The sequence below is a fragment of the Scedosporium apiospermum genome, assembly GCF_000732125.1.
Source record: "Scedosporium apiospermum strain IHEM 14462 chromosome Unknown SEQ_SAPIO_0077, whole genome shotgun sequence".
Taxonomy (NCBI): Eukaryota; Fungi; Ascomycota; class Sordariomycetes; order Microascales; family Microascaceae; genus Scedosporium; species Scedosporium apiospermum.
This window is the reverse complement of record NW_015971778.1, coordinates 1,242,692-1,258,278: the sequence shown is the minus strand read 5'-3', so window position 1 is coordinate 1,258,278 and position 15,587 is coordinate 1,242,692. Positions and strand designations below refer to the sequence as shown.

The 15,587-nt window shown below is 50.1% G+C and overlaps 5 protein-coding genes and 1 pseudogene across 5 annotated transcripts; 5 read left to right on the top strand and 1 right to left on the bottom strand.

Annotated features, from left to right (window-relative positions):
• Positions 1–624: 624 nt before the first annotated feature.
• SAPIO_CDS2001 (uncharacterized protein) lies at positions 625–935 on the top strand (the record flags this gene model as incomplete). The annotated part of the gene is made up of 2 exons (XM_016785141.1): positions 625–631; positions 700–935. The coding sequence occupies 2 exons, from the start codon at positions 625–627 to the stop codon at positions 933–935; spliced, it is 243 nt and encodes an 80-aa protein (XP_016645438.1).
• An 826-nt stretch (positions 936–1,761) lies between these two features.
• On the top strand, positions 1,762–2,812 carry SAPIO_CDS2000 (uncharacterized protein; the record flags this gene model as incomplete). Its single annotated transcript, XM_016785140.1, has 2 exons — positions 1,762–2,459; positions 2,653–2,812. 2 exons carry the CDS (start codon positions 1,762–1,764, stop codon positions 2,810–2,812), a joined length of 858 nt encoding a protein of 285 aa, XP_016645437.1.
• A 226-nt stretch (positions 2,813–3,038) lies between these two features.
• SAPIO_CDS1999 (uncharacterized protein) lies at positions 3,039–4,275 on the bottom strand (the record flags this gene model as incomplete). The annotated part of the gene is made up of 2 exons (XM_016785139.1): positions 3,039–4,115; positions 4,216–4,275. The coding sequence occupies 2 exons, from the start codon at positions 4,273–4,275 to the stop codon at positions 3,039–3,041; spliced, it is 1,137 nt and encodes a 378-aa protein (XP_016645436.1).
• A 2,194-nt stretch (positions 4,276–6,469) lies between these two features.
• On the top strand, positions 6,470–6,947 carry SAPIO_CDS1998 (uncharacterized protein; the record flags this gene model as incomplete). The annotated part of the gene is made up of 2 exons (XM_016785138.1): positions 6,470–6,475; positions 6,537–6,947. The coding sequence occupies 2 exons, from the start codon at positions 6,470–6,472 to the stop codon at positions 6,945–6,947; spliced, it is 417 nt and encodes a 138-aa protein (XP_016645435.1).
• Positions 6,948–9,957: 3,010 nt separating this feature from the next.
• SAPIO_CDS1997 lies at positions 9,958–11,581 on the top strand (annotated as a pseudogene; the record flags this gene model as incomplete).
• Positions 11,582–13,112: 1,531 nt separating this feature from the next.
• On the top strand, positions 13,113–15,254 carry SAPIO_CDS1996 (uncharacterized protein; the record flags this gene model as incomplete). Its single annotated transcript, XM_016785137.1, has 7 exons — positions 13,113–13,292; positions 13,376–13,438; positions 13,496–13,599; positions 13,668–14,554; positions 14,656–14,796; positions 14,871–15,139; positions 15,213–15,254. 7 exons carry the CDS (start codon positions 13,113–13,115, stop codon positions 15,252–15,254), a joined length of 1,686 nt encoding a protein of 561 aa, XP_016645434.1.
• Between the last annotated feature and the right edge of the window lie 333 nt (positions 15,255–15,587).

Below are 15,587 nucleotides of genomic sequence, written 5' to 3'. Positions count from 1 at the left end.
ATTCTGAGGCTGCTCTTCGCGATTCTCAGGTTTCTAAGTGCACGCTTTATTCCCCCTTTATACTCTCTTCTCTCTTCTCTCTTCGCTGGGTGGCGCTGCGATTCAACTCTGACGTTATATGGCAGCTGGGCATGGTACCCGTGCATGGAAATTTCAGAAGGATACAATCTCAATTTCGATGTTGTCAAGCAGGTATCGTGAAATCGCTGCTGAAGCTCTTCAAACGCAAGAAGGCGCCCCCTTTGGCTTGCTACATGACTCTTGACCAAGATAAGAATCATGTGCATACGGCCGCGTGCTTTCTAAAAATCGAGCCTCTTGCACTTGCAGAGCTGTTTCAAGCGCAGGGCTGCGAGTCTTTTCCTCCTGTCATACCTGGAATCCACGAGTCCACGAACGATTTTAACGTGCATCTGGTCATGTACGACGTCACGTACTTCGATCACTTGGTCAAGGATTCCTTCGCATCTCCGTCAGAAGAACTACGTTAAGAAATGGGGACGGGACAGATTGTACACTCCCACGGTGGTAGTGAATGGCATTGCGGACGGCGGATCAGGAGGGGGCACGGAAACTGAGATTGACGGAGTGATTCCGAGAGCGAGGGATGTCGCTTACTAGATGATGGACTGTGAGTGCCGTGCCGGGCAAACATGCTTCTTCGTATGGTAGGCGTCACTAATACGGAACTTTCTCCAGGGCACATTTATCTCGACGCAAACGATAATACCGGAATCCGCATCGACTCGGACAAATTGGAAATCGAAATGCATGAGGTCCTCGTCGTTGTATATCTAATCCAAGAGGAGGTGATCAAGATTAAACAGGAGCCTAACAAGGGCAAGAAAGTGAAGAACAAGAACCCTGTACAGGATATACTCAAGATTGGAGACTGGACTGGGGGCGACGTTGTCCTGCCACTTCCTATGGCCTAGGATCAGATGAAGCCAGGCACGGCTGCCGTGGCTGTGGTTCAGGTACCGAGAGGTGGCCCCGTTATTGCCGTCCGTAAAGTGGATGTGTAAATTGTCTGGAGACAACTTCCCTCCGAGTCCGAGGGTAAATATTAGCTGGAAAAGGAGAGCCGCAGTAAAGCTTTTCCACGTCTAAAAGAAGAATAACTGGGAACTGGGAACCACTCCCGCCCAGATTCATGAGTCGTAGATCTATCGAAGATCATCAAAGTCCACCCACACACGATCCGAGTTCCACCATCTCGTAAACTACCTAAGTTGCAAATCCACGCGTACAGGCCCCACTGTAGCGTAGTTTGTTGGCTAGAGAGGTGGACCTTCAGGGTGAAGCGCCATGTATCCTGGCTGGGGGCTGAAGATAATGTACGAAGTAACTATGGAGTCTGCCTGAACCCCAGAGCGAGAAATCCGAAGCTCGCACACTAGTCCTGTTTTGGGATGATTCCTCGCATTCAGTCTTGGCAGTCGCGGAGCCCCTCCGAACGTGCCGACGGGGTCATACTAAGAAAGACGGTTTGACAGGAGCTTATGACCGATGCAAGGATCCTTAAAAAACATGTATAAATATATATACACTTAGAGTTTCTGAATCCCCTGGGGAAGGCATTTCAATTTTGTAGACGTAGTTTTGATTTCTTCGTCTTTCAATCACTAGTTTTGATGAGGCCGAGCCGGCGCATGCCCCATCTCTATCACGTCTCGCAGAAGCCCGGTGACCCGTTTCAATTCTTCCAATTCTTCTGCTGCCTCACCCTCATTTTAATTTGCGCAAGCCTGCATCGTCAACATGCCGCGCAGTTTTGCTGCGTGCGTCGAGGTGACACCCGACTGCCCGGTGGAGGCCACCACGTACGGATACTACCCTTCATTGGGGCCCAACGCTGCGCTGCTCGCTGTCTACGCCGTTCTCTTCTTCTCTCAGATCATCGTGGGCTTTATGAAAAAGGTCTACTCGTTTTCAGCCGCAATGGCAGCTGGGTGCTTTCTCGAAATGCTCGGCTATGCCGGCCGAATAATAATGCACGACAACCCTTGGAGCGACTCGGGAATGAGAATCCAGATTGTCTGTTTAATCATTGGGCCTTCTTTCATTGCCGGCGGTATTTACTTGACTATTAAGCATTTCATCCGCATGAACGGTCCCGAACACTCTCGCCTGAAGCCGAATTTATACACCTGGATATTCATCGGCTGCGATATTGGATCTATCTGTCTGCAAGCAGCCGGCGGTGGGCTCGCTGGTTCCGCCAAGGATGACCTGCAACTGCTCGAGGCTGGCAATAATGTTATTATTGCGGGCATCGCCTTCCAGGTCGCTACCATGATCCTATGCGGTATCCTCGCTATCGACTATAACGTCCGCCGCCATCGCAACTATGCCGCCAAGTCATATACCAAGACCAAGCGCGCGGGGATAAGGGCCGTTCTATTCCAGGGAGGCGTTGTCTTTGCCTACGCTGCTGTTCTTGTCCGGTGCATTTACCGGTACGTTTGGGACGATCCAGGCCGAGATCCTTGAAACTAACTTTTTCTTCAGGCTGCCCGAAATGGTCGGTGGCTGGGGGAATCCCAGAATGCGGAACGAAACTGAGTTCCTTGTTCTCGATGGACTGTACAGTGCCCCATTATTTGATTCTTTGGATATGGTTTTTCCCTCGCTAACAAATGAACTTGGCAGAATGGTTGCGCTGGCTTCGGCTGCCCTGACCATATTCCACCCCGGCTACTTTTACCCATACATGCGAACCGGTTACATTGAGTCTGAAGGGACTCAACTCTCATCTGTGGAGCCCTCTAGCGCGTCCATTATCTCGACAAAGCCTGATAACAGGACGTGAGATCTTGGCTCCGCGTTGAAATATTCCAGGCCATTTCAATGAACTGTTCTGTGCGCACCGCTTTGCATTCATGTCGAATCCACAGAGCTATAGGTTTTTCTGTCGCCTCGAATCTGTGTAAACTGTTATAGATTAAAGCCCCGAGCTCTATAGGTTAACGAGGCTGTAGGGAGTCATCCCTTTATGCTACAAACCAATTTCCAAGTATAATAGTCCCTAGGTGTCTTTACCCAGCATCTAAACCTACACGCCGTCTCGGCCACTCTAGCAACTCAGCCCAAGGACCCGTAACAATCGAGGAGATTTCCGATATCAACGATATTCCCCAACCCTTGGCCCACCATCTATCCTCAAGTGTATGAAAGGCAACAGCCCAATAGGCGAGTATTGTGAGCGCTACGTGGTTCCGGAGTTTCACCTCTTCTATGAACCCGTTTGCCAGGCGGATCGGCCATGCGACAATGAGCTCTCCCCATTCCGGCTTTAGGGCTATCCGGTGCATGGTATCCATCTTCAAGAGGGGTATCGAAGCATGATACTCGGACAAGCATCTGGGAAGGGGGTGGATATGCCGGTCGAGCGCAGACAGAGCGCTTTTGGTATCTTCATCAAGGCCAGGTAGCTCGCCGTCTTCGGGTACCTTGCTCATAGGTGAAAGCTTGCCAGTGAGGACTAGGGGACGGGTTTCATTAAGAACAGCATGGGTGGGTCGCACTCTCTTGAGGAGTTCGAGGAACTGGGTTAGGATGGATCCCGTCGGAAGGGAGTAATTCGCATCTTGAGATAGCTCCAGATCCACAGTGGTAGAGAGTATACTCAACTCGAGTGGTAGCCTTAACGACGCAAATGCCCAGTAGGATACGAGAAGAGAGAAGGAATACACGATCTCCGCCGTTTCCTTCGTGACAGAGTTCAGGAGCGGCACGAAACCCTCTAGCGCAGCCGTCTGCTTTCTCAATGCGATGGATTTATAAGCCGAGTCAGGGTCGCCGCAGGTGAGGATTTTATGCATAGCTGCTACCGCGAGAATGCCGCTGAGAAGTGGCGGGTACATGATGGCATCGAGGAAAATGATGTCACGCCAAAGCAGACGAGCCTCTTGCCTAACCCAGAGGGTTTTATATGTGTGAGTCAAGTAAAAATGAGTGAGCTCCAAGTCCATTCCGTAGCACAGTGGCTCTAGGGACCTGCGCGGGGCTCCAATATCGGATCTGCGGCCTACCGGATGCCGGGCTGGGCAGCTGCAGGGGGATGACTCGGCCGAGCCAAACTGGTCGAGATACGAGCAGTGTTCGCGGCGACGCTGGCATCGGTTACAGCATGGTAACGTCTCGTCACACTACGACCCGATGGATCAGTGGTCCGCACAGATATCGGTGGGTTCTTATCCACGAGTGACGAACCTTGACTTTGCGCTTCTTGCACTGGAAACAGCCCCGGCGAGATTTCGTATGGTCTTTCATTTCTCACAGTAGAAAAAAGGAAGGAGAAGAAGGGAAGGTTGGTAGGCTGTGTTGTGAGTGGTTCGTTCGGTGAATAAGACTTTTCGGATTGGGCCACAGGCCATGCTCTCGGACTGGACTTGTCAAGTAGAAGCTCGATGGGCACCACCGGCATGCTCGGCTTAATGATTGACGAGTATTAGATAGGTTTTATGAAAAGATAGACCGTTCCTGGATAGGTCGTCAGATTTGTAAGCGTCATGACGCGGATGCTGTTCCCGATTTCGAGCAGTGGGTGATTGTAAGAGATTCACGTCGAAGAATTGAGGAAAGGGGGGGAATAGGGTAATTATATCAGTGTAGCGATCAGCGCGACTCTACTGGCAACCGGATGTGGCGGAGTGTTCCACTAGTTTGGGGAAGATGGGGCCAAGCCAAGCCACGACTGAGGTTCTCGGAAAGCACCAAAGCGCCACGCGGCGCTCAGGCTGGTGGATGGGCCGGAGACAGCTTAAAGAGAGGAGGAGCATCGTGCGCAATTGAATGGAAATATATCTAATCATGACAGCAAACGAATAAAATCTTCGGGTGAGGACACATGCTTGTGTTAACTTATGAACTCGCTTGGCTAGCTACGACTGGCCCGCGTATATTCCGTACGAAATTTTCCCATGATGGAGCCATGTCAAAATAGTCCCACCTAGCGGCGAGGAACGGCGAAAGAGAGGAGACGCCGAGCAGGATTGACGAGGGATGATGCAAGGCTGAGCTCTGCCCGTGCGACTTCAAGGATGGCACACGACGCCCCTCAGACAACAGTTGTTATGGTGTATTGTAGTCAGGAAAATTGATTTCTGAAATGTTAGAATCTCAAATGTTTATACATTGAGTTAGGCTTGGTTTCGGTTGAGCTGAGGCTCTATGCAAAGATTACCTACCCCTTCTAGATCCCCCTCCATGTCACCTCGGACAGCGGACTTGCCCAGGTGGGAGAATTAAGAAAGGCGTTGACGTTGTACCAACCTCACCTCGGTTAGATCTGGTATCGTATGATCAACCCGGGTATGCATTGATTGAGATTAATGGGCGTATATTGTAGGTATTCTGTCCCTGAGACAAAAGCGTTCGAGGACCAATCTTGGAGATCAAATCTGCCTTGCCCGCCCCCTAATAAGTGTGCCACCGGAGATGGAAGCTCCGAAGTTACACCAACGCTTTTCCTTCAGACGGTCGGAAACCATCTACCAGCTGCCCGGAAACCTCCCTCCATTCGTCTAAAGATGTGAATTCATGGCGCAGGACCAATCGAATGGTATACGCCGTCGCCGTAAGTGAATCAAGCCCGAGCTTGCGTTCATCAACCACCCGCATCAGGTGGCAGAGATAGGTCCGGAGGGGCAGTGCCCTCGAGGCACGTACGAGGTGATCGAGTGAACTGATGTCGAGATTCATAATCACAATATCCACACAAGGGGGACCGCTGCGCCTATACGCTTCGGCCTCGCAGATCTCTCCCGTGTCGGGATCTTCGTATTTCCCATCAACGATTGGGCAGTCCTTCGTAGAATGCCAATCCCCACCATGGAATTCGTCGGGATGCCGCGGAAGAGTGAAGCGGGGGCAAGCAGGACTGGAAGACATGATTGTAGTATCGCGTCGCGTAGTTGGAAATTCTTTGGGGGTCCGGAGGGAGGGCAGTCTGCGAGGTGTGATTTTGAGGGTCGAAGGGCGAAGCCCAACCTGGTGGAATAGGGACGTCGCTTTATATTGAAGGATTGCCACGGACTCCCGACATGCAACCATGATTCGCGAACTAGCCAATTCCCTGCTTCGAAATTAAGATCCTTTATTTGGATCATACGTCGACTTTAATGCATTCGATCCAGGTAATATGGGTTATATTACCCTCGCCCTAGCCCGCTTAAACCGCAATCAGTGGACGACCCGGAGGGGCCAATCGCAAGCGTCCATCGTCGCGTTGGTCGTTTTAGGAGAACGCCTTGCTATCATTGTCGCGAGGTGGTAAAACGCCTAGAGGCTCGAGAGAATGGTCTATTTAAGACGCGATCATTTCTATTTGCTCCGATAGAGAGATTCCTCGTTCGGAAGGGATGGCAATCGGCAGTAACACGCTCTTAACCAAGTCATTCTTGTCAATCGTCTCGGAATCTCCCCGTAGTCTATAGTTGCGGATTAGACCTGTTGAGCAATGGGCATGAAGGTACGCGAAAACCCCAATCGCGTGTTCGAGATGATGTTGTCACTAACAAATAAGCACCTAGGGCCTCGTGATCTCCGCCGTCATGGCCGCAATTTGGTCCATGGCCGAGGGAATGCCAGCCGTGGACGCGCAAGGCGAACTTGAAGCACGGCAGGGTTTCAGCCAATTTTTGCTCAGTTGTCATCCCGACTACGAGCAAGACTGCCTGGGCCCTTGCGCCACATACTGTGATCGTTTTGGGGACGTCAAGAGCAACTGCAATATCTGCCGGAGAGCCGCGTGCACCTGCGACCCATTGCTGATGGGCTGTAGACCATACCCCGACCTCATCTGTGCTAAAGGGTCGGAGGATGCTGCGGGAGAAGATGCGGAAGGGGTGGTGAAATCCGAAAAATCGTGGCCGGCGGAAATCGAGGCAGGAGAGCCGGCTGAGATTGATACGGTCGATTTTGATCTGACAGAGGCTACTTAAGCTTCTCCCTCTATAGTACGTTGAAAAGGGATATCATGCGGGATTAATGCAAGATAGGCCCTCTGAATATCGCGTGCTCCTTGATGGTCTGCTTTTGGGCAAGCAATGTTGATCAAGTCGGAAAATACGGGCACCACTGCACACTCTAAAAACTAAAACCGAGCAAAACCTTGATTCTTATTCGTCTCGGAAAACGAGCTCATGGACACGGCTGGGGGATTTCCATCCCGATTAATGTGTCAATTCTCAGAAAACGTCTCGGTGGCTCATTTAGAGGCTCCGGGTCCCAGTCATCGTGTTCTGAGGAGAGTGGTAACGAGGTGATGATTGATATTAACGAAGCGAATTCTTATTAGCATGTCCGACCACTGCCTAAGTTATTTGCAATTCTTCATCACGTCCATTGATCTTCGTCACTGGCTGGGACTGTCAATGAGTTCTCTGGCCATGGTTATGTCGTGGTTTTAGAGCGTCGAACATCACGGCAAGATGCCAGAGTGGTTAATGGGTGTGACTAGAAATCACATGGCTTCGGCCGCACAGGTTCGAATCCTGTTCTTGTCGATATCTTTTTTTTCTTGTCACCCTTTTTTCATTTCTTTTTTCCTTTTTCCTATCCTTCATCTACGTGTGGTCCCGGGACTAATTGCTATAATAACCTCAAGACGGATTTTTAATGTACGGAAGACGACTTGGAGATTCTAGCTGAGTAGATGGTGTATATGTCGCCGGAGAGTCTGCGGGATCATGCTGGGAGCCCGTGACCGGTCGGGCGGCCTGGCCTTCTTGGTCTTCCGCCTTGCGCCAGAGATCTAAAACGGCCATCCGTTTCCGTTACCGTAGTGTGCTCCCTCTGGCGTGATTGAGGCAATTATTAATCCTGAATTGCGTGCTTGGACACTTCGGGGGAATCTGCCCGCCCGCTTCGGCCCGCAACGCCCGAAGGCGATTTTCCCCGCACGGAAATCTCCGTTCGGCCAATTCGCCCCGAACGCACCGAAGGATAGCCAGGACCGAAGTGGAAACCACACACAACAAAACCCTCGACTTGAGGACGTCCGGCGGAAGAGTCCGGCATCTGGCTTTCCGGGGTGTTTAGTAGCCTTACTTGGCTAAGATGCCGCTTAGAGCAAACCCTTCCGTGCTATTGCCGTAGTGCTGGGGTGTCTGTGCTTCCTGCCTCACACTCCACTGTTTCTCGTAGAATTTACCGGTGTTATATCTATTTCTACCTCTCAGGCTCAATCCAGTGACATTTGCACTACTGTTAATTGTCTCTAACTAGTATATACTGCCTGAGTATAACCATAGATCCGGTCTGCTTTTCGTCAAGAGGCAGCAATGTATTCGATATATTGCTAGACAAGACACCCATCAAGACAGGTAAGGCACCCAGTTTCTAGCCGACAGGGTTATGGGAGATACAGAAACTCAAAAAAAAAGTGGTCTAAGGTGGCGGCCCTTGAAGCTTCAATTCCATGCTTTAGCACCAAACGCAATTGCAGACACTTTTGCACCATCTTCATCTTAGCAATGATGCCGTTTCACTCATGATGAACAAGGAAGGTGCGACACTCCCTTCCGCAGGAGTACACAACGCTGTATATACAAAAATACGATCGAAAGCTGCCGGGTCGGTCATTACCCAGCAGTTTGAGCTTGCATTCGTGGCCCGGTTCGCTTTCTAAGAGAACACATCTTTATATATAAATATTGATCCAGCGGCGTCCTTTTACTTCTCCGATTAATGCCAGCAAACACGAACCAAATACATTCGGAGTGTCTACGGCGACGATTGACCGTTTGTGCCTACGAAAACCACCAGGACTGCCGAGTAGGTTGCAGTGGCCACAAGAGTCTCAACGTTGGAACACTTGACGCCGAACGAAACCCCGCAAGCAAATAATATCATAAACACCGACGACGTAACCAGGTTTTTCGTCAGCGACGGCTGAAGGCTCATGATACACATGGGCGTGACGAGCGCCAAGAGGGCCGCACAGGAGACGCTGAAACGAACTATGTTGTCTACGAATGCCGAGATACCGATGGGTGGTTTCCCCTCCTCGAACTCTTTGGCTCGAAACTTGCGTTCCTGGAGCGAGTACGATAATCGAACAGGGAGTAGTCTTCGAGCTGCGTCGCGTAGGATGTCGTGCTTCTGGTGGGAACCGCCGTGTAGAGAGTAGTAGTGTGATTCGAATGGCCGGGTATATTTATGGGATGTCGTAATGGATTGGAATCTATATTTCAGGCTTTGTTTTCGCTGCTCTGTGGTCGCTGGATCGAGACGATCGGCTGCATGAATGAAATCATAATCTCGAATTGCCGTTGCTACCCCAGTCAGACATATTCAAGCTAGACAAGTGCATAGATTTGGAGACACACTCACTATAAGACTCAAGTAGTTTCGTCAACTTGTCGTTATCAAAGGCGCTGTTGGGATCTCGGAAGATATCCTCTTTGAAGGCGATAAGATCATTTTGGAGGCGAACGATATTAAGCCGGCGTAAGAACTCGAAGCTGAAAAAGTGAAACGTTTCTTCGTTCCTGAGGGAAGCATTCACATACTCAAAGAGTTCAAGATTGGTTCTCTCCTTGTATAGCTGTTGTTCACCGCTGGTGCTTTCCTTCGCCATCGCAGGAGCTGCTCTGTCTTCCCGAAAGCCCGGCCTAAATCCAGAAACGAGAATGAGGGGTTGTGGTTCGCCTTAAAAAGTGCCTCACCTGGTGACGGTGGCGGAGCCTGCATGTCGTGTCCAGAACATACGTCCATTGGATAATGGATACACTGCACATGATGTCGTTGGAGAAATGGGCATTAATGAGGCCTCTTGGGAAATGTTCTGTCCAGCACATCTTCTCTTTTCGTCGCAGCCGGCGAGGCGCCCTTTGACACGCTTGTCGGTCAGATCCACTACAACACGTTAGGAAGCCGCGATATCCCGGCATTATTGCTCTCTGCATCTCACTTAGACGAGAGCCCAAATCTAGCGAAGGCGAATCTATGATGATGGAGCTACCTGAAAACCAAGCTGAAATCCAAGGCGGCTCTGCTGGGAACAGTATTCCACCCAGCGATAATGACGAATTCCCAGCACCAACACCCCCATCTCCTCCAGCCTCGATCCGCACTCTGAAAATACGCGTCGACTATTCGCAGTGGCATGAAATATGCCGACCTGTCGTTGTCAGCGCAATCCAGGGACTTACAAGGAGCAAGATCAGTGACATGACGCAATATCACGACCTGCGTGAAAAATACCTCATGGAGGCTTTTGGTTACCGGATTAGACTCAATCCCCATTGCACTATTTTGACACTCTCGCCCTTTCCCCAGCTTCTTACGTCCTCAATATCGTATCCTTACGCCCTTTATCCCGACATCGACTCCCAATACGGCGGGTCTCCGGTACTCGCCGATAACCTGTCCAGCATATCCGTTGACTCGCATTCTTCGAGCACCTCGATAGCCTCCCAAGTCTCGGACTCCAATGCAAACGACGTCCAACAAAGCGCTGAGATGCTTTTGCGGATCGTGAAGGACGCAGAGAACCTACTAATGTCAGTCGAAAAGGGCAGTCTTGCGGCGAAGTTCAAGGTGATTGCCGCCATGCTTCCACTGAGAGGCGAGGCAAAGACGCTGTGGGATAGCATGAAAAATCTCTCAATAAATATTCAGGACTCCCTAGAGCTTATGGGCATGATCGGACTTGGTAAGCCAAACGTCACTGAGCGTACGATAGCAATCTAGAATCTACCTAACGCTGATCGGTAGTGGACGTTGGCCTGGAAATCAACCGCTACGCCCAAGATTTTGAGGGCATCGTGGTCGCCTACCTTGAAACTGCGAAATCTAAACCGAAAGCGGACGAAAGCCTCAAGGAACTACGCGAGATTCTTGGCTTAAAGGAGAGTGCTAGGAATAAATCTGGACAAACAGGGATACAACTCTGTTATCCGTTTTTCATCCAAGAGAAAGCGCAGCTCCAGGAACGTGCCGACGGATATCCTTACTTGACTAGATTGATCAGGGACATGGACAGATCTGTCCAAACGATTATACGGGAGAGTATTGACATACAGGAGAGTTTCGTTGGCATGTCATTCGATTTACTCGATGACGTTGTCCGCACAACGTGTAAGGAATATGGAATTGTGATCCAGGACGTGATTGAAGGACAGGTTCTAGTAGAAAGGACATTTATACCCCCGCCGCTCATGAAGAGCTCGAATGGGCAAATGTGATGGAACCATTATCAACTTCTGAATCGGCGTGGAGCACATAACTCTGTGACCCCAGCACACTGAAGCTTGCCCAGATGAAGCCGGAAACCACGAACCTGACCAGAGCCGAGTTAACATCGGCGTTCCCTTTTGCTGGTGGTGGTATTCGCTCATGGCTCCCTCAACGGGGTCGACGCATTCCATCCCGAATGACCGATTAATAGCTTAATCCGATAAGCCCCCTATGCATCGTTAGACATCAGATTATACAATAGCAGTCGCCTCGGATGACAATGACGCGATTCTCACTGTCCCTGTCCTGAACAATGATCAAAATAGCAACAAACATTTAAATAAAAGTGCATTGCAAATCCAAAAGCATTTTACTAATCCACAAAACAGGATAAAGCCCGGTGTTACCAACGTCTCTTAACTCCGATCGTCAGATATAAGACTGTCTTTCACAATCCAAACCTCATGTTGAACCATGTCACACTACCCATATCAAATCCTACCTCAAGAGAGCCCAGGCCAAATCTCACCCTTCTCTTCATTCAACCCTTAAAGGCATCAAATACAAACAAGATAACTATATAGGTTCGAATCCGAAAGGGTGAAAAACCGTTTAATAACTCGAGCGCGAACTGTAGGGATTGAAACCGGGCGGGCGTGTCGGGACTCGGGACACCTGCCCCCCCGGCCCTAATTTCTTTTTTTTTTTTTTTCCTTGTTTTCTTTTCTTGTCTATTATTATCACTTCGTCTTCTTTTCCATCAGTGAACCTTTCCATTTTCCCATACACCTGCGAAGGATGCACCAACAAAACCTCGACTTCATCGACGCGAACGATTCCACTTCTGGGCGATTCCTGCGGAAGGACATCACCCAGGAAGTGGGAGGTGCCATGATAAAGAAGGGCCCTCTGGGAAGCAGAACCGCCAAGACGCTCTCGGGCAAGGATTGGTTTGGTTGCGTCGTCGACTGCTGTTGGAGGATGTTTGATATGGCTTGTCTGACTCCCTATTATAAATTTTGTGCCTGTATCTCCCGCCTGCGAGAGTGGACTAGTGAGATCAAGGTTAGATTCTAGAGAAGGCACTTTTAATTAACATTCTAGTGTCTGTCTGACGAAGAAGATATTGAATAACGATCGTTACTAGCCAGGGAATGGTGCAAAAGATACTGCGCCCGTTGAGATAGTAATATACAGTGGCTGGCATTATAGAGTAATCGTCCCGAACCAGGGAGATAGAAGACTGTTGTCCAACTTAAATTCAGATTTCTAATCGGTACGGCGCTTTTCATAGGCAATTGAGGCTTCCCGAGATCGAAATCGGAAAATATTCTCCGAGGGAGGATGTGAGGATGACTCCCCTGCAGGTGCAGGTTGGAAGTGACCAGGTATCACGCAAGAGAAGACGGAATCGAAGCGTTGCCGCGACAGATGTACGCCAGCCCTTAATAGGTGTAGCCAGTTCCAAAAACTTCCCCTATCCCCCACCAGACAAAGAGGGCACCTGGTTCTTTCCCAGCTCTCTCCTTACTCGAAACCTAACTTCCAAGTTGCTGTTCCATTGTCACCCGAATTCGTTTTGTGAACTGGGGTTATAGAAGTTTGACCTGAAGTTGATAATGTAAGCTTGTATTATAACTTTGACAGTCTGTGTTTTGGTAGATTTGTTTGTTGCGTTGTCCTGGAGTAGTCGGACCGGGCTGCCCGGTGGACAGCAACAGTTCACCCGGGATCTGCGCTCCAAACATGGCGCATCGGGTTGATTCATATGCTACATTACAAATTTGGCAAAGAATGTGATTTGTTATGTTCTCCTTGTCCTTTTGTTTTTTTAGCAACAAACAAAATAAAACACGAACTCTCCCATCGCGAGAGCCAAGAGGAAAGCGTCTCAATCCTGCACATCTTTCGCGCAAAATTCCAACATGACGGCGGCCAACAACGACACTAGTGCGGAAAATTCCCAAGTCGGAAAGGCTCGTGTTGGGGAGAAAGCGTCAGAGCTCTCCAAGGTCGAGGCCACACTTCCAGAAAGTACCGAAAATGCAACCGATGAATCAAGTACACCACCTTCAGGGACCAAGAGGTCTATCACAGGCTTAAAGGTATCACTTCTCTCCGCGACCAGGACATCAACTGTAGAAATTGCTAATCGCTCGCCCTTCGTGACTTACCTTCGTTTCTTTAGTGGTTCTTCGCCTATGGCTCGCTTCTCTCGACTGTTTTCCTCTTCGCTTTGGATGGTACAATCGTAGGTCGATAACCAATCCCGAGCTCGACTTTCTGGTATTGATGCCATCGTTTCTAGGTTGCAAACCTCCAACCCTCCGTCGTCGAAACCTTCCGAACCGAGCGAAACATGGCATGGATCGGAGTCAGCTTCGTGCTTGGTAACACGACCATCTTACCTCTGTGAGTCCCACCACATCGACTGGCTAAGGAGCATTCTATGAGAGAGAGTCCTGATGTGCGACGTATAGAGGAAAGGCTTTCGGCACGTTTGATATGAAATGGGTCTTTATCATCTGTCTCATTATATTCGAGGTCGGCAGTGCCATCTGCGGTGCTGCTCCCAACATGGATGCTCTCATTGTCGGCCGCGTCATCGCAGGAGTTGGCGGCTGTGGAATTTACGCCGGCGGTCTCAATTACGTTGCCATCCTGACTACGAACCATGAGCGTCCTCTGTACCTTGCAGGTATTTACTCTATCTGGGGTATCGGCTGCGTCTTAGGTCCCATTATCGGCGGTCTGTTCGCCCAGAGCAGCGCGACCTGGCGCTGGGGCTTCTACATCAACCTTCCCATTGCCGCCTTGTTTGCGCCTGCGTACCTCTTCTGTCTACCAAGAATCCAGGCTCTACCGGATATGCCCTTCGTGCAGAAGCTGCGCTTGCAGGATTGGATCGGTATGACGGTTTTCTTGGCAGGAAGTACTTGCTTCAGCTTGGCTATCAACTTTGGCGGCACCGTCTTTGCCTGGAACAGCGGCTCAGAGATTGCCGTTCTCGTGCTAACCGGGGTCCTTTTCGTTGCGTTCGTTCTCGTGACCATCTACCACCCGGGCGTACCGGAAGCGCACAAACTTTTGCCAGTGGAGTTCATGCGCACATTTGATCTTGTCGCTCTACCGCTGCAAGGTGCAATTGTGGCCGGTGCCATGTTCACGGCCATTTACTACACTCCGCTTTTGTTCCAGTTCACCAAGGCAGACGGCCCCCTGGAAGGAGGTGTACGAATCCTGCCACTTATTTGCGCTCTTGTCGTTTTTGCCCTTTTGAACGCCTTTCTGATGCCAAAGCTTGGATACTACATGCCGTGGTATGTTGCGGGTAATATCGCTGTCGTCATTGGCTCTGCCCTCATGCGTAAGCTCCATCCTTCTCACTTTTCCAATACGTGTTATGGCAGAATGAACTGACCGGCCCGGCCCTCTCTGCTCTGTGAAATACAGTCACTATAGACTCAGACACGGCATCTTCCAACATCTATGGGTACACTGTCCTCATTGGCGTTGGTATCGGCTGCTTCCAGAGCGCTGGAGTTGCTGTAGTATCGGCTATTTCTCCTCCATCTGAAGTGAACCATGCTGTGAGCATCATGACAATTGGTACGTGGGAAGACAGCCAGCTATCCGCCCGATTTGTAGAAGTCCTCTTACTAACTTAGTCGAGACAAACATAGCCCAAGTGTCTGGAATCCTGGCAGCCCTTTCCGTCACGGGAGCTATCTTCCAGAACCTCGTTGTGAGGAAAGTCAGCGGGGTGCTCTCTGATTATCCACTTGACGACATTGTCCACTTGACCACGGGAACGAGCAGTGCTCTGTTCCAAGACCTCAGCCCGGAACTTAAGCGGGGAGTCATCGCCCAAGTGACGGATGCCATCCGCCAGGTGTTTATCTACATACTCGCCGTCTCTTCGCTTGGTTTAGTCCTATCATTCCTTCTCAGCGTGAGTGTTACCCAGACTGCTTCTCGGTAAATAACCTAGACGCCAGTATTCTAACTCTTCCTCGTTCCTTTAGCGCAAGAGGCTCTATCTTGCAGGAGGTGAGGTCGCCAAGTAATTAGGAGCAGGGTTGATGGATTGAGGAATATTTGGTAGGTTCATACTTGGATCCGTGACTAGGTCGAGCGTCCGTCCCCAGGAATGGAATTTTCTTTTCTACTTTTCGTTTCGCCTTCTCTCTCTTCATTCCGCTTTCTTGTCCATCTATCCTCTTCTAGATATTATGGTTTAATATCGCTTCAAGCGTCACAGCATTTGAAACTGTATTATACGGAGACGCAGATAAAATCATTAGACTAGATATTGGGAACTCGATCGTTTTACTTTTTCCTTCCACGTTTTCGGCCTGAGAGAGGTGCCGCTGGGGCCATTGTGCAAGTGATACTGGGGA